This window comes from Cornus florida, unplaced genomic scaffold, assembly GCF_030987335.1.
Source record: "Cornus florida cultivar Cherokee Brave unplaced genomic scaffold, ASM3098733v1 CherokeeBrave_3.0.0_Hap2_Chr04, whole genome shotgun sequence".
NCBI lineage: Eukaryota > Viridiplantae > Streptophyta > Magnoliopsida > Cornales > Cornaceae > Cornus > Cornus florida.
Window position 1 is genome coordinate 83,942,986 of NW_026775574.1, and position 26,958 is coordinate 83,969,943.

The 26,958-nt window shown below is 36.3% G+C and overlaps 1 protein-coding gene across 5 annotated transcripts; it reads left to right on the forward strand.

Annotated features, from left to right (window-relative positions):
- The first annotated feature begins 433 nt into the window (after positions 1-433).
- LOC132303707 (histone deacetylase 2) lies at positions 434-26,741 on the forward strand. Of its 5 annotated transcripts, none has more exons than XM_059801085.1 (14): positions 439-680; positions 757-812; positions 2,195-2,312; positions 3,006-3,068; positions 5,701-5,802; positions 20,619-20,687; positions 20,764-20,930; positions 21,063-21,127; positions 21,206-21,252; positions 21,411-21,455; positions 21,544-21,594; positions 23,112-23,198; positions 26,268-26,355; positions 26,442-26,741. In XM_059801085.1, the coding sequence occupies exons 1-14, from the start codon at positions 546-548 to the stop codon at positions 26,540-26,542; spliced, it is 1,194 nt and encodes a 397-aa protein (XP_059657068.1). In that variant the 5' UTR covers positions 439-545; the 3' UTR covers positions 26,543-26,741. The 5 variants fall into 5 exon arrangements, with proteins under 5 accessions (XP_059657072.1, XP_059657068.1, XP_059657069.1 ...); XM_059801086.1 differs by having other exon boundaries at positions 5,704-5,802; XM_059801088.1 differs by lacking the exon at positions 5,701-5,802 and having other exon boundaries at positions 441-680.
- The last annotated feature ends 217 nt before the right edge of the window (positions 26,742-26,958 follow it).

A 26,958-nucleotide genomic window follows, 5' to 3' on the forward strand; every position in this document is an offset into this window, starting at 1 on the left:
TTTGAAAAATCAAATGTGAACTTTATAAAATGTATAGCGTGTTAGTATTTGTAAAACCATTGCAGAGATAAATGTTTTTGTTTGGTTGGGTGTAAAGATGGAAGAGAGGAATTATGGATAAAAGAAAAAAAAAAAAAAGAATTTCTATGTTTAGTTAGAAGAAAAGAACAAAAAAAGTTGGGATGAAAGCAAGAATTTTTTTCATAGGGCCTGTTTGGTTTGTAATTCTGAGTAGAAAACTGTACAAAAAATTTTACTTAGAATTAATTTTTCAAAAATTATTTTTAAAAAATTCAATTATAAGTCTCTTTTCAGTGAATTGTCTTTTTCTAAAAATTATTTTTAATTCTCGAATTAGAAACCAAGCATGCCGCCCGGAGTAAGTCTAATTTAAATCTTTGATTTCGTATTTTCGTGATACACCCTCAAGTCCGTCACGTGCGATTATGTCCCACACCAGGAGTGTCCAAGTTTAGGAGGTATCTCGATAGACCCACCGAACCTATGATCATCGTATCATCAACCTTTTTTTTCTATCTCTAACCATGTCGACCGTATCATCGACCGCCGCCGGTGGCTCCTCCTCGTCGGCCTCTTCTACTTCCGCAACTGACGCCGAAGCTCTCCGGCGAAATCGAGTTCTATCGAGCAAGATCTACTTCGACGTGTCTCCGTCTAAGGTAATTGCTCCAGTCCACATTTTCTAGAAATTCGATTCGTCTCATTTGAACTGTGTGATTAATTTTCTTCTATTAGGTTCCTCTAATCTACTCGCCTTCCTACGATATCGCGTTTCTTGGCATTGAGAAACTGTAAGAAATCTAAGCCCCCCCTCTCTCAATATATATACGTTCGTGTATATATATATATATATATGCCATCAATTGGCTTTGAAATTGAATGCAGCTCTTTACTATTATGGATGTGTGTATATATATGTATGTTGGTGATTAAATTCAAAATTGAATATGGCCGTTTACTGCTTTATGTGTATATTAGTGTGTATGCCAGTAATTAACTTTGAAATTAAATGTGACCCTTTACTAATTTTATTTTGTGTGCAGATATTTATTTATGTAAGTAATTACTTTGAAATTGAATTCAGTCCTTTATTAATTGTGGTAGATAATAGATTTTTTGAAGAGATCTGAATAAATGTAAGTTAGTTCTGTATTACTTATATAATTGATTAGATATAAAGGGGAAATGCTTGGGTGTAAGTTTGACGTCAAATTTCAAGTTGATAGGAACATTGAGAAAATTCGTTAAGGCAAAATTCAACATTTTCAGGAATTTCAAATGAGTTGAAAGTTCTAAAGTTGACACATTTGAAAACTTGAAACTCTTTTTGGAATTTAAATTAGTGTGATATCATTCTAACTCGTTACCTCATTTATCCCGCGGGGAGTGAACTAAGCATTTTAAAATTTTTTTTTTTATAAGTATAGCATTTGTTAAAAATATATAGTATATAGTTTACTTTATTATGAAGGATGGCAGATGTAGAATTTGAGAGAAACTAATAGAGATGTATGGTTATGCTCATGGAAGACCAACAAAAGTGATGCTCATGGAAGACCAACAAAAGTGATGTGTACTACATTTTTGGAAATGATAGAAGTGGAATGCCATAATTAACTTGGATAAAGATACTAAAGAAATATATGCTAAAGTGTATTTTAAATTTTAATTGAAGTTGTTGCCCCAAGCATAGAGGAATGGAAAAATATGCTCAATGTAACTGATCCCAAATACACAAAGAAGGCTTTGTTGAGTTGAGTTTTGTTAAGTCATGTTGAAAACTATAAGGACTTGACTATTTCATTCTCTGACATGCATCATTTTGAAAAGTAATTTAACTCTTCAATAAAGATGTGACATTTTTAAGAATGTAACAATCGAAATCATATGGTATGTTGGTTCATGGGTTCACTATTATGACTTGTTTTCACCCATTGTGCAATGTGCATATATTATTTGCTGCAGTGGGACGTCATAAATTTTCTTTCTCTTATGTTAGTAGTCTATCTTTACTTTCTTTGTTGATGTAATTGTGAAATGACAAATTTGGTGAAGACATTTGGTGATCGTGCTATATAAACTGGAGTTGATTTTTGGTCTCAAGTTTGTATAGTTTATATGAGTTGGTTATTAATTCTTTTGTTTACTTGCTATTTGATTTTAATAAATGTAGGCATCCGTTTGATTCTTCTAAATGGGGTCGCATATGCCGGTTCCTCATTGTGGAGGGTGTTTTGGACAAAAAGCAAATAGTTGAGCCTCTAGAAGCTACAAAGGATGATCTCCTAGTGGTACCCATTAAGCTTATAATAACTAATTTTTCGTATTTTTAAATTTCAAGTACTTGAAGAATGCTGTATTTTTTCATTTGATTTTTATGAGCTTAAGCCTTTTCATGTGTTTTCATTTAATACTAACTACCTAATAATCAATCCTTTCTCTGTGTGTGTGTGCGCATCTCTCTCTCTCTCCTTTTTATTTATTTATTTATTTTGCGCATGCATAAGTGCACAACCACATGTGATGATGGTAACAGACAACTATGAGACTCAAAATGTATATAATGCCTGTGTTAGTTGATCTACAATTTTCTTATTACATTATTTAGTAGTACAACTTACAGAGGCACTTCAGTTTTTGATGGCTTCACTTAGTCTTGTTTGTTCCGTCCAATTGCGCCTATATTGTGTTTCATAGAACACCCAACTGGTTGCCTGCATGTTAAGTATTGAAATTCTGTTTTTTTGGTTGTCCCTTATAGATTATGTTCTTTGTTGTCAGTGTGTGTGTGTGTGTATATATATATATATATTTCTTCCCCAGTTGCTGGTGGGGTACTTGAGTAGATAACCCCTTCATGGTTTACTTCTCAATATTGGATGAGCACTGAAGATAAACTTCTAATATTGGATGAGCACTGAAGGTTATATTCAATATGCTAACAATTTCCTTGTGCCTAAGTAATTTTTGTTGTTCGTGTGCAGGTGCATTCAGAGACATACTTGAGTAGTCTAAAAAGCAGTTTAAACGTCTCCATTATTATTGAGGTAGCCGTAAATTATTTTCCTCTGTAAATGAATTATCGAATCATTATTTACTTTGGGATTGTTTTTTTAACCTAATTTATGGAGGTAACCATCATTGTAATTTGTTGAAGATTTCTTTAGTTATGTATGGCAAGAAATTTGATAGTTGTTTGAAGGGTGCATTTGTATGTCCATAATCTTCTGCAAACTCATTTCAATTGTCATGACCTGCCCCGCACCATGTAGATATTGTCCGCTTTGCACACTTGCGGTTTTGTTCAAAACGCGTCCACATGTTTTAGGGGTGCCCGCACATATAAGTCTCAAACAATTTTTTACCCCATGCGATATGGGATGTCACAATCAGCCCCTCTTGGGACCTAGCATCCTTGTTTTGCATGTGCCCATTTTCGGCTGAGGATTGCTTCTGATAACATCTCCCAAAATTTGAACACAAGAAACCTTGTCTAGTGCTAAAATGAGGTGCTTACTCACGCATATCATTCGCCGCAATCATCCACAATTAATTTTAAAAAAATTCAATTGTTTCAAAAGTTCCATCATTCCAAAACAAATTTAGGATATCAACACCAATGAAAAAGAATTTGACCAACTAAGGTGAACCCTTATTACAAAAATTCTCATTAAGGAACAAAATAAACTAACTAAAAAAGTAAAAAACATCTCGGAAATCTTCATCTCTCCATTGAGCCTCCTTCCCATGCTTAATCAACAGGCACTTGAAAGTTGTTACAAATGTGAGCTCACAAGCTCTTTCTTGCTAAGCACAATTATCGTCCAATAAGTCAACCTTACCTTATATTCCCATAGATAAATGCAACCCATGAACGGTACATTAATCACATTCATATAATCAATAATTAGGTACTCTCATTGTCGGATTACATAATTATTAAAATTTATTAATTATTATTGGGTACAACCACAATTGGGGCAAACAACACATTCTTACTATAATCTCATTTCATACAATAATTGTTTTCTCATAATTATTATAGCTCATTCTAACACCAGATAATTAGTATCTTAATTACACACAAGTGGCTTGCTCAGCCAACAAGGTGGTGTGCATTGCATAGCCCCGGCCTACCAAAAACAAACTTGTGGCTAGGTTTGTATGCCTACTTACCCAAATGGTCACCCATATGGTCCTAGACCATGTCCACATAATAAAGGCACGTTTAGTCCAATAGCTGCAACAAAAGGGTAGTGCACTCCTTAGGTAGGTCCCAGACCATGCCTAACAAAGTTATCATGGGGTTAGCCCCGGAGTATCCCTTCGACTAATCAAATAATCTCCACGGATAACTTACACTAATTTATTTAATAGTTATTAAACCATCACTAATGTGCTTTTACACTTGAATTATTATTCAAGTATTCAAATCGACCTAAAATTGGGCTCAATATCTTGGACTAGGCAAGTGGAGTCTAGTGGACTCAATCTGTTGCTCAACAACCAACGCAATAGCCAGCATGCGCTCTTGGCTTGCACGTTCTGGGACCTCATCAGTCACTAACCTTAATTCCTTTTCCCAGGTCTTCAACCGGCTATCAACCCAGGAAGCTTTTCAAATCAAATTTTGACGACAAAACCAAGTCCTCCAAGCCATAAATCATACCAAATCATTAATCATGAGTTATAACTCATGAATCATTAACACATAAATATAGATTCAAATATATTAATGATCAAAGACTAACCCAATGGTTTAAGAAAGCAAATTAGTGATGGTTTAAGAACTATTAAATAGATCAGTGTATTTAGTTATTCATGGAGATTATTTGATTACTCGAGGGATACTTCAGGATTAACCCAATGATGGCCTTGTTAGGTATGGTTCGAGACCTGTTTATGGGAGTGCACTACCCTTCTGTTGTGGCCATTGGGTTGAAAGTGTCCTTATTATATGAACGTGGTCTGGGACCATCTAAGTGAGTAGATGTACAAACACAGCCACGTGTGTTTTTCGGTAGTTCGGGACTATGCGATGCACATCACCTTGTTGGCTAAGGAAGTCATCTGTTTGAGGGGAGCCTGGGGCTCTTGTGAGGATATGACTTTGAAAGTGGGTCACCTGTTTGAGGGGAGCCGGGGGCTCATGTGAGATAAGTGGAAATTTACTAAAATGTTAATCAAGATGGTTAACAAGTTTATGGTGTATAATTGAGGTACTAATTATTTGGTGTTAGAATGTATTGAAGATTTAATGGAGGAATCAGTAGAGGAAAATCTTTCAGTAATTGATGTTGTTTCCTATTATTGAAGATTTGGTGTTTGTTAGCATATATAATACCACGATTTATGGTATGACTTACCATAATAGCAGAGATTTAACTATACATATGTTAGCATATATGATACCACAATTTATGGTATGACTTACCATAATAACAGAGATTTGACTATGCTATAGAATATGCCATAGAATATGCTTTAGAATAATGATTTGATTTTGATTTTATTTAGTTTCCTTTCTTGTAATATGAGCTTGTGTTCATTTTAACTATAAATACTAGAGCTGTGAATGAGTAATTCATATCATTCAAGCCTTTACGCAATTCTCTCCCTTCTCTTCTTTTTATATATTTCTACTTGGTATCAGAGCCAACACCTTTCCACATCTTTCAGCAGCCTTGCTACTTGTGCGACAGCTACCTTAGGCCGTTTGTGACATCGTGTGACGTTGCCTACACATGTTTTTCTGTGCTGCTGTTTTGTGATAGAAAACAGGTATTTTTTAAGTTTTACGATTTCTTTTTCACTCTTCTAGGGTTGGGTAAATTGGGAGAATTGGTTTCCAACACCTAGAAGGGCTTGCGTAAAAAAAAAATTTAGTCTACAAAGAGCTTCCGGATATTAAGGAGGTTGTCTGGCTATATGTAAGCGGGCAACGCTCCTTAAAAAAGGTATGTATTTGGATTTTTCGGGAATGGTCTGAGGAGACATTGTTATTGTTTATGGTCTGAGGAGACCTTTTGATTTATTAATAGAATTTGTGATATTTTTGGAGTTTTTTTTATTGTCGTGTGACAGATTATGGCAGATTTAGGGTCCTTGACTGTTAATTCTCTTGGCTCAAGTTCTGTGGGTGGTGGTGCTATTTTTCCTACTAACTCATCAGAAAATCCAGGACTTCAAATCACGAGAGTGAAGTTGGATGGTTCCAACTGTTTGATTTGGGCACAGTCTGCCAAGATGTTCATTGGTGGCAAAGGCAGGATTCGCTATTGTTGTAAATAAGAGCAAGAAAATAGAAGAGAAGATTTCTTGTATATGACTTAGATGTGAGTACATGTGGGTTTATATAGGAACCCAAGACATACACTCAATACATTAATTTAGCCAATACCATAAATTAAGCTAATCAAAATCCTATAATCAAGTTAGCAGATTTTATGCATCAGAATATTCCTATAATCAAGCTAGCAGATTACGTGTAGCAGAATAGTCAACTTTCCTAATTAATTACAAGCTGTAAACAGCCTATATTCATGACACTCCCCCTCAAGCTGGAGAGTAGATATCAACAACTCACAGCTTGCTGCAAATAGAGTCGAATGCATTCTTTGGAAGAGCTTTAGTGAAGATATCAGCTAGCTGATTGCGAGAGGGCACAAAAGGAGTCACAATCTCATTTGAAGCCACCTTAGAACGAATGAAATGACAATCCACTTCAATGTGTTTTGTCCGTTCATGAAAAACTGGATTGCTAGCAATATGAATGGCGGCTTGGTTATCACAGTAGAGAGGAGTTGGATCTTACATTGAGATTACAAACTCTTGTAGAAGGCTTCTCAACCAAGTTAGCTCACAAGTTGTGTGAGCCATTGCACAATATTCAGCCTCAGCACTAGATCGAGCAACAACTGATTGCTTCTTACTTCTCCAAGTCACAAGATTACCCCCAATAAAAGTACAATAACCCGTAGTTGATCTTCTATCTGAGGGAGAACCTGCCCAGTCTGCATCAGTATACCCTTCAATGCGAAGATGTCCTGAAGATTGGTAAAGAAGACCACGGCTTGGAGCACCTTTGAGGTACTTTAGAATGTTTATAACTGCATTCATGTGAGGGACATGAATTGACTTACCACACTAACTGCATATGAAATATCTGGTCGAGTGATAGTCAGGTAAATTAGCTTACCAACTAGTCTTCTGTACATCTTAGGATCATCAACTAAGTCACCAACATCAGACATCAATTTCTGATTAGCCTCCATGGTTTAGCTCCAAGATGACCCGTATCTCTTAAAATATCAAGAACATATTTCCGTTGAGACAAATAAATGCCTTTCATTGATCTCGCAACCTCAATACCAAGAAAATAACGAAGCTTGCCCAAATCTTTAGTAAGAAAGTTTGAACGAAGATGGCTAATCAAAGTCTGAATGCCCTTACTGTCACTTCCAGTAATTACAATGTCATCCACATAGACGACCAATATCACAATACCATGTTTTGTCTTCTTAAAGAACACCGAGTGATCAACCTGACTTCTAGTCATTCCATGAGTAACCACAACTTTGCTGAATTTGTCAACCCATGCTCGAGGAGACTGTTTGAGTCCATAAATAGATTTATGGAGATGACAAACACACTCCCCCTTGGACTCAGACCCAAGTGGTTGAGCCATGTACGTTGTCTCACTCAAATCTCCGTGCAAGAAGGCATTCTTAACATCAAGTTGATGAAGGGGCCAATCAAGATTTGCAGCAAGAGAGATAATAATACGAACTGAGTTTAGCATGGCCACAGGAGAAAAAGTTTCAGTGTAATCAAGACCATAGGTTTGAGTAAAGCCCTTAGCAACAATACGAGCTTTTAACCTGTCAACAGTACCATCTAGATTTTGCTTCGCTGTGAAAATCCATCGGCAACCAACAATGTGTGCACCTGCGGGCTTAGGAACAAGTGTCCAAGTATTATTCAAGTGCAAAGCATGCATTTCATCCTCCATTGCTTTTTGCCAACTAGGATGGGAAAGAGCCTCCTTATATGTCTTAGGAACAGAGACAGAAGATAAGGATATTGTGGAAGCCTTAAATGAAGGAGATAAATGATCATAAGATACAAAATTAGAGATAGGGTGCTTAGTACAAGACCTTTTACCTTTACGAATGGCAATGGGAATGTCAAGACTAGATGGAGGAGTAGGATTTGCAGTTGCCGAGGAAAGCAATGGAGGATTTGAGGATGGTGCTATTGGTGCTGTAATTGGTTCAGATGGGCAATGAGAAGACCGCGGACGTTTACGAATATAGACCTTAGGATATGAAGGGATGAGCCTAGTAGGATATAAAGGCACAGAAAGAACAGGTAGGGGCTGAACAGACTCTTGGAGTAAAGGCTCTCGCAATTGACAACCCTCCGTAGAGTAATACGGAACATTTTCAAAGAAAGTCACATCAGCACATACAAAATGTTTTCTTAATGTAGGACTATAGCATCGGTACCCTTTTTGAGTACGAGAATAACCAAGAAATATATATCTATGTGCACGAGGGTCAAGTTTATCACGTTTAGGATTTAAATTATGGACAAAGCAAATACATCCAAATACCTTTGGAGGGAGACAGAAAAGATCTTTATCAGGGAAGAACATTTTAAAAGGTGATTTCCCTTTAAGAACCCGAGATGGCATTCTATTTAAAAGGTATACTACTGTGAGAACAGCATCACCCCAAAAGTGTTTAGGCACATTCATTTGAAGCATGAGTGCACGGGCAACAACAAGGATTGGACCACATTCTTTCGTTCAACAACTCTATTTTGTTGAGGTGTATCAACACATGAGGTTTGATGAGTGATAATACCCCTCGACTCAAAGAAGTGCTGAAAGCTATGAACTTTATACTCAAGAGCATTATCAGTACGAAGAATGTGTAACTTGGCATTAAATTGATTAGTGATTTCAGCATAAAATGATTTAAATGCATCACACACTTGAGAGCGATCTTTAAGAACATATAACCAAGTCAAACAAGAATGGTCATCAATAAAAGAAATGAAATAATGTGCACCAGACAAACCAGTTGTTCTCGCTGGACCCTAAACATCGGAGCGAACCAACTCAAAAGGATGTAAACAAGGACCATCAGGTCGACATCTAAAAGTGGCTCGATGATGTTTACTGAGCTCACACGTTTCACAATTAAAAGTAGAAAACGAAGGTAAAGAAGGGACTAAAAGACGCAGATTGGCAGTTGATGGATGTCCAAGTCTATAGTGCCACTTATATGGAGAAGTCGTGGTATGAAAGGCAGAGGAAGTTAATATGGGAGAGGGTTGGAAGTAGTAGAGACCATCCTTTTCATATTCCCCACCAATCGTCCTCTTCGTCTTTAGATCCTGAAAAACACAATGAGAAGGATAAAAGGTGACGGAACAATATAAAGTAGAGGTAATTCTATGAACAGATAATAAATTAAAAGGAAATTGAGGTAGGTATAAAACAGAAGAGAAAGTTAGACAAGGGGTAGTAACTGTGCCAACCCCTTGAATTCTAGCAAAATAAAATAAAAAATAAAAAACTAAATAGAACTCTAGTAGAGTAAAAAAATTAATAATAATAACAAACTAGAATTCTTAGAAGGCACCAGACTTTTGATGTGAGAACAATAGAGAGAAATGGTGGAGCTTAGGTGAAGAAGAGGAAGATGGGAGTTGGGTCTCAGAAGCATTTTTGCTCTGATACCATGTTGTAAATAAGAGCAAGAAAATAGAAGAGAAGATTTCTTGTATATGACTTAGATGTGAGTACATGTGGGTTTATATAGGAACCCAAGACATACACTCAGTACATTAATTTAGCCAATTACCAGAAATTAAGCTAATCAAAATCCTATAATCAAGCTAGCAGATTTTATGCTACAGAATATTCCTATAATCAAGCTAGCAGATTACATGTAGCAAAATAGTCAACTTTCCTAATTAATTACAGGATGTAAACAACCTATATTCATGATAGCTATATTACTGGTTCTGAGAAAGAGCCAGCTGAGTCAGAGAAGGCATATCTACAGTGGTTTGCAGAAAACGCTATGGTTATGTCTTGGCTAGTCAATTCGATACAACCAAACATAGCTGTTGGCTATATGTTTATGAAGACTGCTAAGCAAATTTGGGATTCAGTTCAACACACTTATTCTCAGAGGCAGAATAATGCACGAATTTTCCAGTTGGGGCGAGATATCAACAAGATTTCTCAGGGTGACTTGACAATTTTAGGTTACATCGCCAAACTTCGTGCTATTTGGGAGGAGATGTCATATTATGATTCATTCCACTCTTGGAAGGATCCAGATGATGCAGTTTTATATGCAGGAATTGTGGAGAAGAATCGAGTGTTTCAGTTTCTTGCAGGGTTGAACGACGAGTTTGAGTATGCTCGTGTTCATTTATTAGGCTTATCTTCATTCCCTACTCTTGAGGATGCATAATGTGTTGTCAAATGAGAGCCGCCGGACTCATCCATTAGGTGTTGCTTCTATTGATTGTTCTGCTATGGCAGTTCGGTTTCCCAACCTTTCAGGAACTTCACCATCCCAGTCAATTCAGAGCACTACCACCGGTCCTCCTCTGGGACGACAACGTGGACAGTGTGACTATTGCGAAAAAATTGATCACATCAAATCTCATTGTTATGCTCTACATGGACATCCACCGCAACAGAAACAACAACCTCGATCCTCTGCACATTTTATTACACAACCAGTCTCGTTGTCAACTCCTGACAACCCTGCCTCTACATCTTCTGCCACAGTTACCTTGACTCAAGTTGCTTTGGACAAGTTCAAGAAATTCTTCAACCAAATGGAGGCATCATCTCAGCCAACCTCCACTTATGCCCACTCAAGTACTATTGCATCTGCACATAGCGTATCTACATCTTCAACACCATGGATCATTGATTCTGGTGCTTCAGACAATATGACTGGTATATCCTCACTCTTCCAATCTTATAGTATCTGCTCTGGCCAATGCAAGGTCCGCCTTGCAGATGGCTCTCCATCTTCCATTACTGGGAAGGGTCACATATCAGTTACTCCTTCATTAACTTTGTCAAATACACTTCATGTTCCAAAGTTGACTACAAATCTTATTTCTTTTAGTAGCTTTACCAACAATTAAATTGTAGTGTAACGTTCTTTCCCTCTCATTGAGGATCTGGTGTCGAAACAGACGATTGGCAGTGGGCGTGAAGTGGACGGTTTATAACTGTTGGATGCTCCTTTGTCACCTCAAGCACATTCAGCTTCATTTTCTAATATTGTTTCATCTAATAAAGCCCAGCTTATGCGTTGGCACATGCGTTTAGGACATATTTCTTTTGGTTATTTGAAACATTTATTTCCTTCCTTATTTTGTAACGTGGCAGTGTCAGATTTATCCTGTGAAACATGTCATATGGCTAAACATGTTCGTTCCAATTATCCTGCTAGTAATAAATCTGCTTTAACACCTTTTGATCTTGTTCATTCAGATGTGTGGGGTCCTTGCCCAGTTACTTCTAGTCTTAGATTTCGATATTTCGTGTTGTTCATTGATGATCATAGTCGTGTTACTTGGGTTTATCTTATGAAAACCAAAAATGAGGTATACACCATTTTTAAAAAATTTATGACAATGGTTCAGACTCAATATGGTCGTACCATTAAAAAATTCAGATCTGACGAGGGTACAGAGTACACTTAAAGGGAGGTACAACGGTTATGTATAGAATTTGGGATTGAGCATCAGATGGCTAATGTTAAAACTCCTCGACAGAATGGTCATTCTAAGAGAAAGAATTGCCACATCCTTGACTTAGCCAGAGCAATCTGCATTGGCATGAATGTTCCCCAGTCATTTTGGGGAGATGCAGTTCTTACCGCTGTTTACATCATTAATAGGACTCCTTTTAGGATTCTTAACTTTGCAACCCCACTCTCAATCTTACATCCCAATTCATCTCTTTTTTTGATTCCTCTGCGAGTCTTCGGATGTGTGCGCTTTGTTCAGCAGTCGGGGCAAACTCGTACAAAGCTTGACCCCAAGGCTTTGAAGTGTGTGTTTTTGGGCTATTCACACTCTAAAAAAGGTTATAGGTGTTACCGTCCTCCCAGTCTTCGGCGGTTTATATCCATGGATGTTTCCTTCTTTAAGCATACACCATACTATAGTGGTTCAGGTGGTTCTCAGAGTGAATGGTTCCGATTGAATATAATGGATGATCACCTTCTTCCGTCTTCAAATCCTCTAACATTACTTGTTTATTCTTCTATGATTCCTCCTCGTGATACCCCTCCAGCAGGGGGAATCGTCCTTTTTCACAGGTTTATAGTCGGAGACAATAGGTACAAGCTTCTACTCCCACGATCGATTGCCCTGTTCCTTCGGCACCAGCTCCGCCTTCTCAAGCTATTGTTTCGCTTGATGATCGCCCCATTGCTCTTCGAAAGGGTAAACGTTCTTGTACATACCCTATTTCTAATTATGCTCTCACCCTCCTATCGGAGTCTTCTTGTTTCTGTTGCCTCGGTTTCTGTTCCTTCTACTGTTGCTGATTGTAACGACCCACTCCACCACATGGTATGATATTGTCCGTTTTGGGCCTGAGCCCGCACGGTTTTGCTCTTGGGCTTCACCCCAAAAGGCCTCATACCAATTGGAGGTGACACACTTACATATAAGCACTTCACCTTTCCTCTACCCAGGCGATGTGGGACTGTGCACCCGTAGCTCGCCAGTGTGGTAGCCTGACAGTGTCTCTCGCACCCGCCCACGGCACACCCGCCCACAGGGTCATCACAATCCACCCCCCTTGGAGGCCCGACGTCCCCGTCGGCACACTTCCGGCTGGGTCAGGCTCTGATACCATTTGTAACGACCCACTCCACCACATGGTATGATATTGTCCGCTTTGGGCCTGAGCCCGCACGGTTTTGCTCTTGGGCTTCACCCCAAAAGGCCTCATACCAATTGGAGGTGACACACTTACATATAAGCACTTCACCTTTCCTCTACCCAGGCGATGTGGGACTGTGCACCCGTAGCTCGCCAGTGTGGTAGCCTGACAGTGTCTCTCGCACCCGCCCACGGCACACCCGCCCACGGCACACCCGCCCACAGGGTCATCACAATAATGTAATACCCCGATAATTTTAAAAGATTTATTAATTAGGATTAATTATTTTATTTTATTTTTCAATGCTTTATTTTATTTTATTGAGTGCTAGATTAATTATCTTATTTTAATTAAGTTATATTTCGTGATTATGTATGATGATTGATTGTTTGTGTGGTTGATTATTGATTGAATTATTGGTGTGTTGATTTTATTGGTATTATATGACTTAGTTGTAAATTCTTGTTTGTTTATGTGCTTCATGTAATTAGTTATTTTAATTTCTGTATTTAATTAATTATCTTATTTATTTAAATTAATTGGATTGGGCTTAAGGAAAGTTGGACCAAAAGATGTGGTCTTGGGCTTGTATGAAACCTTATTGGGTTAATTAATGAAGGTCCGTGGTTATTTAATTATTTAAATGATCACTTTTGTATCAATTATATATATATATATATATATATATATAATTATATATAAATATAATTAATTAATAATTGTTATGGAAAGATATATATATAGATATATATTTATTGATATTTATAAGTATATATGATTTAATTAACTAATGAGTTAATTATGGAAGGAATATATATTTATATATAATATATGTTTATAGATATAAATTATTTAAAGGTTATTATTTTAATTCATAATACTAGTTGGAATAGGATTTGGAATTTAAGGTGTATAAAAATACACATAAAGCTTTAGGGTTAAAGGTTTTACACGTTAGAAAAATAAAACAGACAGAGAGAGAGGAAGAAGAAGGGCTGACAAGGAGGAGGTCGGATCTGAAAAGGAGGACGTCGAAATTGGAAGAGATAATTAAAGCTTAAAGCGTCGGTTTCGTTTCGAAACCTTCAGGCGAGTTTTCTCTAACTTTCCTCTTAGAACTCATAAGGATTTCACCTTGAGTATCAAGGCTTTAATTAAATTTATTTGTTTAAAAATTATGGTTAGATCGGAATAATTAAAAAGTATAAACTATTATATTTGATTTTTAGATTATTGGATTTTAATTGATATATATAGGTGTTATGTATATTTTAAAATCAATCTATAGGTGGATTTGTGACCCAAGAGAGTTAATTATGGTTTCTTTATTTTCTAGAATTGTTCTGTAATTTTCTGGAATTTTTCTGATATTTTTAGGAATTTATTAGGATTTATTTTCCTATTATTTGTTAGGATATATATATATATATATATATATATATATATATATATATATATATATACTAGGTAACTGGCGCATGTGGAGCGGCGGCACAATAAAGAAGAATTGATCCAGTGCGGCGCGGTGTAGGATAATAGGGTGTATACGCCAATTAGGGCCATTTGATTTATTAAACTTATGTGAATTGATATGGTGCATCGCGGCGCATAAAACTTTGGTGCGCATGTGTATCTGGACCATAGAAGTGGTCTGGTCAACTATGGGATTATTTGGTGTATTGCAGACCATGAGAAGATGGTGCACTCGCTGATCTGGACCTTAGATCTATTATAGTTAATAGAAAATAATCTAGTGTGAGCGTGTTCATTTGCGCACTCATTTATGACCATTGGATGCGGCATAAAGGAAGTGATGGATTCAGTGTGGTGAGCTCACGGTAGCTGAAAGAGCTTAGCCAATACCAGCACACAAGGAGGCTTGAATCCAGCGCGTGCAAGTGCATAGTAAGCACGTGGGCGCGCGTGGGAAACTATGTTGGCCTAATTCGACACTAGAAATTAAAACGGTCATAACTTAGTCATTTTAAATCGAAATTGGGTCATTCTTGAGCTCAAATTCAAGGATTTTTCGTCTTCTTTCCAATGGTACCAATTTCATTATCAGATTCCCATCCTACTAGGAGATATTTATGTTTTAGTGAGAAAGTGTCGGAAAACTATTTAAACCAATATGGAGTATTTAAAGGAAACTATTTCTGACATATTTAGTTGCACTAATTTGTGTAAATATAATAAATTAATAATTTGTTATTGAAGGAAGTGTATATATATATATATATATATATATAAAATTATTTATATATGTGTATATATAGTTTAATTTGTCTATGAGTTGTATGGAAGGATGAATATATATATATATGTATGTATGTATGTATATTGATTTTAAATAATCAAGGATTATTAAAGAAGGTGTTAAACACATAAATACATTAAATAACATATGTGTAGGTATATATATATATAAATCATTTAAGATGATTAATATTATCATTCTTATTTGGCATATCTTAATAGGCTGGTTGTTAAATTAATGATATGCGTATAATATGCATGTGATGGCTATGTATGATTTAGCGTATTGTTAATTTTAAAGTTAATTCATGGTTAAAGTGTGGGCATGGATGAATTGTCAAATGATTAAATATATTACCTAAATATTTGTATGAATAGAATACATATATGGAAAGCATGGATGAATTGCTAATTAAATGTATGAATAAATATACCTGTGGAGGCATGGTTGAATTGCCAATGTATAAATATACATACACGGAGGCATGGTTGAATTGCCAATGTATAAATAAATATACTTATGGAGGCATGGTTGAATTGCCAATATATAAATAAAAATATTTACAATGGCATGGTTGATTTGCCAAAGCATAATTACGTTGTTATGTGTTAGATGATTAAAATATCATCTATGGTTGTTGTATGTATGGATTGGATTAGAGTTAGATATTCTTAAATGAGAATAGTTTAGTACTTACTGGTTAGTGTATTATTTTCCATTAATAAAATAATATTGGGGAAGACGTGGATGATTTGTCAAAACTTGGATTTTGGATATGTGATTTAAACAATTAAAATCATTATCGGGTTGGGATTAAATAGAGTATTTCTTTTATTATAATTTGTTGTTTAAATGATTAGACAACTGACTAGGATGGGATTAAGGTCAAAGGAGTTTTTATAAAATGAAATGGTAGATTGGTCTAGGTATGAATATTATTTTAATAATTATTTAATAGGTATGGAAATTTAATAAACCTATTAATGGATGTGATTAGTATAGTATATATAATTATATATAGACATGTATATCGTGCTTTATTAAAGTTAAAACTTTATTAGGTTTGGTTTTGATCAGAGATGATCTGCTTATTGGTTTTCAGAGGCCTGGTAGAGTGAACTTGCTCGTAGGGTTTAACCCACGATTTATTTTTCAGGTTCCAGTCTCGAGGTTGAGGATCCGCAGCTGGGAGACTGTCATTCGTCTATTCATCTTGTGTACTTTTAAATAGTATTGGATTATTGGATAATGTTTTAAGGGGTCCTTGAGTTATGGGATTTCCGAATTGTAATTGTTGGAGAATCATTAAGTAATATTTATTTATTAGTTTTCTTCAGCGGTTTATTTATTCTTTATTATTCATCTTTGTATTCTGTGCTTGTTAAATACTTAAATTGTTTTGATATCCCTTGATTTTGTGCGCGGACTTGATCAATCCGTGTTCCAAAATTAGGGGGTATCACACTGATGCACTAGCACAACCTCAATGGCGTGATGCTATGACAGAAGAACTACAAGCACTTGAGAAAAATCAGACTTGGGACATGGTTCCGCTTCCTATTGGACGAAAGGTTGTGGGTTGTCGTTGGGTGTTTACAGTTAAGCATAATCCAGATGGGTCAGTTGCTCGTTACAAGGCCCGATTGGTTGCCAAGGGTTATGCTCAAACTTATGGCATAGATTATCAGGAGACTTTTGCCCCTATTGCCAAGATGAATACCATGCATGTATTATTTTCCGTTGCTGCAATTCGATCTTGGCCTCTATTTTAGTTAGATGTAAAGAATGCATTTCTCAATGGTGATTTGCAGGAGGAGGTGTACATGGTTCCTCCTCCGGGCTTTCGCTCTCCTTCTCATTCTGGTATGGTACGTCATCTTCGTTGTTCTCTGTGTGGCCTCAAGCAGTCTCCTCGAGCTTGGTCTAATCGCTTTGGCACTGCTATGCTCAAGTTTGGTTTCCATCAAAGTGCAGCTGATCATACCTGGTTTTTACGTCATTTAGGCGGTAAGACAGTTGCTCTCATTGTGTATGTCGATGATATTGTTCTTACCGGCGATGATACTACCGGAATTGATGAGGTTAAGAGCTATCTTGGCCGTCAGTTTGAGATTAAGGATCTTGGTCCCCTATGGTACTTCTTGGGCATTGAGGTGGCTCGCTCCAAGACTAGCATATTCATCTCTCAACGCAAGTATGTTCTTGACTTGCTTTCTGCTTCTGGTCAGCTTGGCGCTCGTCCTGTTGATGCTCTGATTGAGCAGAATCATCGGTTAGTTGATTCTGAGAGGAAGTTGTTGTCAGATATTGGTCAGTATCAACGACTTGTGGGGAAGCTCATTTATTTATCTATGACTCGACCTGACATTGCTTATGCCGTGAGTGTCGTGAGTCGATTCATGCACTCTCCTCATGCCCCTTACCTTGATGCAGTTATTCGGATCCTTCGCTACTTAAAAGGGTGTCCAGGCCGTGGTATTTTGTTTGCCAATCACGGTCACTTACGTGTTGAGGCTTGGACAGATGCTGATTATGCGAGATCAATTTCAAATAGGAGGTCTACTTCAGGTTATTGTACCACTATTGGTGGTAACTTGGTTACTTGGCGCAGTAAGAAGCAGGATGTTGTTTCTCGATCTAGTGCAGAGGTAGAGTATAGGGCTATGGCTCTTGGGGTAGGTGAGTTGCTTTGGCTGAAAACCTTGATGACAGACTTGTGCCTTCCAGTGTCGCTTCCATTCTCACTCTACTGCGACAACAAGTCTGCCATTAGCATAGCAGCAAATCCCGTTCTGCATGACAGTATTAAGCATATAGAGGTGGACCGTCACTTCATTCGAGAGAAGATCATCTCTGGTCAAATTTGCACTCCATTTGTCACAAGCTCTCAGCAGCTTGCAGACATTTTTACAAAGGGCGTTAGCAAGATTGTGCTTGAGAATGCATTGTCCAAGTCGGACGTTTCAGATATCCAAGCACCAACTTGAAGGGGAGTGTTAGCATATATAATACCACGATTTAGTATGACTTACTATGCTATAGAATATGCCATAGAATATACTTTAGAATAAGTTTTGATTTGATTTTGATTTTTTTTAGTTTCCTTTCTTGTAATATGAGCATGTGCTCATTTTATCTATAAATATTAAAGCTGTGAATGAATAATTCATATCATTCAAGCCTTTACGCAATTCTCTCCTTTCTCTTCTTTTTATATATTTCTACTGTGTTACTAGAGGAATCAGTGGAGAAAAATCCTCCTTGTTTCCTATTTTCTAATTCTTTCCATTCTCATAATTTCTTCTTCTATATAGAGGAGCCTCCATCATTGTATTGTGTATGAATTAAGAGAGAAATTTTTTATTTTTTTTTCTTAGTTGGTACTCACACAAACATGCCTCCACCGAGGCTCGAGCCCTTAACCTTCCTTTGGAAAGTAAGAGCTTGATACCGCTAGGCCACTGGCCTGTTGGTAATTATTAAGAGATAATTTAATGAAAGTGATGTAACCCTTTGGGCTCTGTCGTTGATGTAGGCCCTAGTGATTGAACCACGTAATATCCGTGTGTTCTACTTGTTTTATTTATCTCTTCTCTCCCGTTTTATGCTTTCCAACATGATATCAGAGCCTAATTTCTTTTCCCAGGTTCGGAACCCTATTTTGGGGTATTCCCTTAGCATCTGAAATGTTGCTAAGGGTTTTTCGATGCTATTTGTGACTTGTTTGGGCTACCGGTTTGTTCAGCACTAATGTTCTTCGCCTTTGTCGTGCCTCCGACAGTTTTTATTAACTTGTTTGGCTGCCGGTGTGTTCGGTAGCATTGTCCTCGCCTTTGCCGTGTTTCTGGCAATTTTTTGTTGACTTGTTTGGGTTATTGGTGTGTTCAGTAGCATTGTTCTTCGTCTTCGCTCTTCTTTCTTCATCATTGACACTTGTTACTCGTCATCTCAATGGCAAGTTGGACATTTATGCTCCAACTTAAGGGGGAGTATTGAAGATTTAATGGAGCAATTAGTGGAGAAAAATCTTTCAGTAATTGATGTTGTTCTCTATTATTGAAGATTTGGTGTTACTAGAGGAATTAGTGGAGAAAAATCCTCCTTATTTCCTATTTTCTAATTTTTCTCCATTCTCATAATTTTTTCTCCTATATAAAGGAGCCTCCATTGTATTGTGTGTGAATTAAGAGAGAATGTAATGAAAGTGATTTAGCCCTTTGGGCTCATTGTGCCGTGGATGTAGGCCCTAGTGGCTAAACAACGTAATATCTGTGTGTTCTACTTGTTTTATTTATCTCTTCTCTTTCGTTTTATGCTTTCCAACAAAATAAGATATAATAATTATGAGAGAACAATTATTGTATTAAATGAGGTTATGGTAAGAATTTGTAGTTTGCCCCAAATGTGCTGGTATCTATAATAATTAATAGATTTTAATAATTATGTAATTTGACAATGATAATACCTAATAATTAATAAGATGACACATTTCATAATTTAGCATAAGTGGTAAATATAGGATGTGATTTGATTGGTCGGATGGTGGGTAGTCTGGGACCGACCCTATGATGACTTGTTAGGATTTGTCTCGACCTGCCTATTTGGGAGTGTTTTACCCATTTGTTGTGGCCATTGGGTTGAGCGTGCCCTTATTATGTGGACATGGTCCGGGACCATCTGGGTGAGTAGACGTACAAACCCAGCCACGTGTTCGGTAGTCCAGGACTGCAACTCAAACCACTTTGTTGGAGGGGAACCCGAGGCTCATGTGAGCTAAAGTGGCTTTTAGTAAATGTTAAGTAATGGTTGACCAATTTGTGTCACTTAATCGAGAACATAGTGATATGTGAATTGACTTGAGATAACTCTATGAGATTAATGTACCTTATTTGAGTTGCCTTTATATATGGAATACAAGGTAAGGTTGACTTGCTGAAAAATGATTGCGTTTGACATTTTTTGCTGAGCTTGTGAGCTCACTCCTTTATCATAATAAACTTAGTCGTTGATTGGACACGTGATGGAGGCATGCAATGGAGATGGACACTAGCTTATTTATTGTTTGTTCAGTATTCATTTATACAGAACGTTTGTAATAAGAATGATGTTAATTGGTGGATTCTATTTAGTTGGTCTTCATGTCATGGACTCATGTTGAACTAATGTAATTGTTAGATGGAGATTGATTTCTTTTCAATGTTATTGTGGATGGTTGTGGTGATTTGGTGTACTGGAGAAGGGTTTCTTTTCTTGTATTAAAATTTGGGAGCGTGACAGCGGGTCGTGACATTTATACTATGCATTTAGAATAACTAACAATCTATAGTAGTTTCTTAAGGTTTATGTATTTCCAGATCATGTTTTTCAGTTTTTGACCATTCAATTTGCTATGATTTTTAGGTTCCTCCTGTTGCATTATTGCCCAATTGTCTTGTGCAGCAGAAAGTTCTTTACCCATTCCGCAAGCAGGTGAAATTATCATACTTGGATAAATATTCTCTTTGCATTTTAAGGTTCAAAACAAACAGACCACACTCTGCCGTAGGTAGGAGGAACAATTTTGGCAGCAAAGCTTGCAAAGGAGCGAGGTTGGGCTATCAATGTTGGTGGTGGGTTTCATCACTGTTGTGGAGACAAGGGAGGTGGTTTTTGTGCTTATGCAGATATCTCTCTTTGCATTCACTATGCCTTCATCCGGTTAAATATTTCAAGGTACTGAGACTTGCAACTCATGTTAAATAGATACAGCTCTGTGCAGTTATTAGTTCAACTAATGATATCTCAGTCAAGTTCATCAACTGTAAGCACCTCCACATGTCCTAATTAAGTGCAAATAATATTCAGGGTGATGATAATTGATCTTGATGCACATCAAGGAAATGGCCATGAAAAAGATTTTTCTAATGACGGTATGATTCTTACCTTTCCTTGTGGTGGCATTATGTGACTTTTAATGCTATTAAGTGATTGTGCCTGGATCTTAACAGGTAGAGTTTATATTCTGGATATGTACAATCCTGAAATCTATCCATTTGTAAGTTGCATCCTTATTTCTCTTCCTCTCTGTCTCTCTCATGCACGGGCTTCTCTTTGTAATCTGAGTGTTAGAATGCTATTGTCATGAAGAAATCATAGGTAATAGTACTCTTTTTACTCCTGCACAGTTTAACGTATGGGATTTCTTTTATTTAGGATTATGAGGCTAGGAGATACATTGATCAGAAGGTTGAAGTAGTGGTGAGCCGTATTACCTCTTGGTAAAGTTAGCTTCAAAGTGTTCTGTTCTTCATCTGCCATACCTTTTTTATTGCATATATTTCAACAGAGTGGCACCACAACAAATGAATACTTGAGGAGACTAGATGAAGCACTCAAGGTAATAATTTATTACCATATTCTAGCTGCTTTACCTTTTATTATTAATTTATTTATTTTTGCTGCATTGATGCAATTGGAAGTTTTGCTTTTGAGATCCATGGAGAACTTATAGGACTGAATTAATTTGATCTTTTAACTTTTTGTCTGGTAGAAATTTAGAACCAGGAAAGGGATTGTTCAGTTTCTACGTGATTACATGCGACACTTCACCCGGTGCGCCGTCTGATACCATGTAGGCATGCATGTTCAAGCTTTCTACCCATAAGCACACCCAATCAGTGGCTATTGGAAATTTGAAGCATTACAAGTAGCGAGAGACATGAAATTATGCATACTGAGCTCAGTTAAAAAATCTTAAATTTTTGGAACTAGTGGCCTGCAAGAAATAATATGTTAAGCTTCCTTTGTCTTGTTGATACATTTTTCGTAGATGCATTGTAATATGAATGGTACTTGAAGACACTCGATGCAAATGAGTGACAAATGTACTATATACATGATACATGCAACTTTTTATTTTCCTGAAAATAGTGTTTATGTTGCAAGTTTTCCTATCAATTTCTACTGATTTGGTAATTTTTTCTAAATCAAATTATTTATTTGTTTTTACTCCTGAAGAACTCCATCATGTTATTTCAAGGCACCACATACCTTAAGCAAAGGTTAATGTCATATTATATATCACATCTACATCTGTCACTTAATTAAATCAGTATGATATACAGTTTGACAATAATGCCATAGTGAGCGTGTGAGGGGGAGGGACTCACTATTTCACCTAACATGTGACCTTGGGGCTGGCAAGGAGCTTAGCGCCAGATCTTGAAGGAGAAACAATTCTGGTTTAATCTATAATCTCCGGCAGATATTTAGAGTAATATTGGATAGATGATATAAATTTGTGTCTATTTGGTTCTGACATGGTTTACTCAGGCTAGTGTGTAAGAAGACAATGGACTATTGCACTGACAATATAATTTTCTTTTCGATTGACTTATTTATTTATTTATTAGAGAGCAGCACCATGTCCTTCACTATGTCCTCACTTCAATAAATGGCTACCTTCAGCTCGTGTCTCCTGCACTATGTACATCTGTGAAGTGGTTCAAGAGTGCTGATGTTCTCATACTAATTCGTTTCTTGTTAAATATGTGCTCTTCATTCTTTCTCTAATAACAAATTCATTTTAGATTTAGGTGTCGTGTTCATTGGTTAATTTTACTTCTTTTTGTATAGACTGCATCACTAGGATGATGTTGTTAGCTTATCGTGGCCAAAAAGGAAATAAAATTACATAATCAGAATTAAGAAAAAAAAAATGTGTGAATATATGATGTGTGCTTGGATTGAGTGTATGATAAGAACTATCATTTACCAATATTGTTACTCAGTCTGGAATGTGAACATCATATACGGTTTTCTATCTGATAGTAAGAATTATTCATATATTGTAGTATTTCCTGTTAAAAGTACTACTCTTTAAGGAAATTGTGATTGTTTGAATTCGAATTGTAGGTCGCTGGGCGTGTGTTTGATCCTGAGTTGGTGATTTACAACGCTGGTACTGATATTTTGGAGGGAGATCCACTGGGCCGGTTAAAGGTAATTTTATTTTTGGATTGTATAATCAATAAACCCCTGCTTTCTTTGTGTTGCACATCTGTGTAAAATATTAAAGATGCAATAGTATATATAAAGATGTAAAAGTCAACTAAATGAATTACTTAAGTTAAATATTCAACATAAAGATTGCAAAACCAAGTAAATCAAGTACTTGAGTTCAACAGTGAATAATCAAACATATTAAAACTAAAACAAACAAACATAAACATCATATATGGAGTGCATAACATGTTCATAACATGTTTTGTCTTTTTCTTCATCTGTATATTTGGCTGATGCAAGAGAAAATGTGATAGTTATGATAATTGTGAAGGTCAAGTTATTTATTTTAATTGCAAGATTTACACGAGGGAGATAATAATCTTAGAATTTGCAATGGCATATGACATTGTTTCTAGACCATAGTTGTTAAAGGCTCAAGGTGCACAAAAGCGCAAATGCCTCTTGGAGCCTGAGGCGCAAGGCGAGGCGCGCGCCCGACTGAAGTAAGGCGCACATTGAAAAAAAAAAAAAAAACAAAACCCACCCAATAAAATATTAAAGATGCAATAGTATATATAAAGATGTAAAAGTCAACTAAATGAATTACTTAAGTTAAATATTCAACATAAAGATTGCAAAACCAAGTAAATCAAGTACTTGAGTTCAACAGTGAATAATCAAACATATTAAAACTAAAACAAACAAACATAAACATCATATATGGACTGCATAACATGTTCATACATTTATATACATTCACTTATTACTTGCATATACTATATGAGATTTATCTACTATATGAGATGTAATATATATGCATATATGGACTGCATGATACCATATACCAACTGATATGTATACTACAATTTATTCCAGCAGCATAGAATTGTATACTACAATTTATTCCAGCAGCACAGATTATAAAAAAATAAAATAAATAAATAAAAGAAGAGGCTGAACTCTGAAGAGCAGAAGCACAGAGAGCCGAGAAGAAGAATAGAAAAAAAAAAAATACCATTGAAAGACACCATTACGTTGGACAAAGATGTTTGGACTGACACTAAGGGGATCCATTACGTCGGACTAACCCAAGGATCCATTACTGATTTTTAATTAATTGTGTCCCAGAATCAAATTTTAATATAAGAAAATATTGTTGAAATTTGCGCGAGCCTTTGAGATTTTATAGAGAAGAAGAAGAAAAGAAGAAAAAAAAAAAAAAAAAAAAAAAAAAAAAGACGAAAAAAACTGGAGAAAGAAAAAATAAAAAGAAGAAGACAAAAAAAAAAAAAAACAAATCTGCCAGGACTCGAGAGAGAGCCGAGACTCGAGAGAAGAAGAAGAAAAGAAGAAAAAAAGAAAAAGAAAAAGAAGAATAAAACTAGAGGAAAAAAAATAAATAAAAAGAAGAAGAAAAATAAAAATAAATGATATAAATTTGGCAAGAAAGAGCCGAGAGTCGAGAGAAGAAAAGAAGAAGAAAAGAAGAAAAAAAAAAAATTTGACAGATCCGACAGATCTGAGAAGAGAAGGAGGAGAGAAGAAGAAGAGAAGAAGGAGAACTTACCTGTTGAGTGTTTGCCGACGGCGCGACGCAGATCCGAGAGTCCGAGTGAGCACTGTATTGCCTTCGCTGCCTGTCTTCTTCTTTCCTTTGCTTCTTTTTTTTATTTTTATTTTTATTTTGCAAGGCTTTCATCTTTGAGCTTTCTACTGTATCAAGTAATAAAATAATAGAATACAATAATATAACAATACACACTTACACAGAGTCACAGACAATAAACAAACAAAAAAAAAATAGCGAAAAAAAGTTAAAAAACCACAGTTTCATGCAGGCGCGCCTTTATAGCGCCTGTAGCCTGGAGCCTTGGTCGGAAAGGCTCACGCCTCTCTTAACACAGACGCCTTAAGTGTACCCAAGGCGCAAACATGGCGCCTGGAGGCGCCTTGCGCCTCAGGTGCGCGCCTCTGGCGCCTTTGACAACTATGTTCTAGACCCATGTTTAAGAAAGGCTAATGATAATGTGGCATTTGAGAGTTGTAACTCGTATTTTGAGAGTGCCTTATCACAGCCTGCAGTGTAGTCCAATTAGATGTGCATCTATTAAGGGATGGAAAAAAGAGACGAGTAACTGTTTACAGATAATTTAATTTAAGAATGAACTGGAAGAAGACAAATATATATTATCTTGGTAGATCCCATGCTTGTATGACAAATCTGGCCAAGCCCAGAAACTTGCACATCTTGGAATACTCATTTGTTTTTGTGTCATAAAGTAGATGGCATACAACTGATTTTAATGGTTTAAGGAATGATAGACATTCATTTTAGTAGTATGAGTTGTACCGATTGACGTGATGTATCTTTTTTAATTTATAAGATCTGTTTTTTGTATAAAGTTTGGCTACTAAATGTTGGATTGGATATTCTGGGAGTTTCTATGTGATGGATGTTTCTGGAGAGCCTACAATACGGGCTTATAGTGCAATGCTGGTATTATGCCTAAGATGTGTTTTTTTTGAAGTAAATTGTTGAATTTCTGTGAGTTCGTGAGTGCTGATGCTGGGGCGTAGTAGTTTTGATCTCCGTGTATATGCAGTACGGCTTTAAACAATGTCAAGAATGGGCTACCCTTGTTTGTCTCAATGATGCCTTGGAACAGAAACTGTTGAGGCTACGCTGCATTTTGTATGATACTACATGGTTGCCTAGAGTGAATGGAAGAAATTAGGATCAATGCATGACTAAAGATGGTTTATTCTTAGTTCATCAAGACAAAACCAGGTGGATCACATGATAATTAAAGAGAGTTCCTAATTTTATATGTATCTGGGGGAGAGAATAGCATGGTTTTTAACCTTGCTGAAACTCCCAGTGGTAATCGAATCAAGAACATTAGGAGAAATAGCAATGACCGAACAAACGATAGATTTCATTTTCCATGTATGTTTTATTTATTCATAGGCCTTTGTAATTAAGAAGTGCATTGCGGAGTTTTTTTCTGTAAAAATTGTCTTACATTCACAGTTAAATAGTGTTTACACTTATTCTCGTCTGTGCAGATCAGTCCTGATGGTATAACTAGCAGAGATGAGAAGGTTTTCAGGTTTGCTCGCGAGAAAAATGTCCCTCTTGTCATGCTCACATCAGGTCCGATAAACTGCAGCCTTTAAGATTCTGGTCATCTTTTCGTACTGTTTTAGCAATAGAATCTCATCTAACCTTTTTAATTCCAGGTGGTTATATGAAGTCCAGTGCTAGAGTAATAGCAGATTCGATCGTAAACCTCTCAAAGAAATGCTTGATAGATATGGAAAGTTCTTCAGGAAAAATGTAACTGCTGTATGAATTTTATTTTACACGGGTCTTGTGAGGTGTATGCGTGTGATATTGTAGTTACTTGTATTCAGCCAACTGAAGAAATAAATGTATAGTTAGAAGATCAATGTAATAGAGGATGTATATTTGTGTTGTACGTTCAAAATTTATTTACTGGAAGTGAAATGTAATGTTAAATAAGCAGTTGCCAAATTTAAGTTTTTGTGATTCAACCAAACAATGATTCAATTTATATACTAATAGGCCAGTGGCCTAGCGGTACCAGATTTTTACTTTTTAAAAGGAAGTTAGGTGTTCGAGTCTCGGTGGAGGCAAGTGTGTGTGAATACCGATTAAAAAAAATATATATTGATTCAGTTTATATCTTGAATGAAAAACGTTAAAAATAAACATCAATAACAACATTGTTTACTT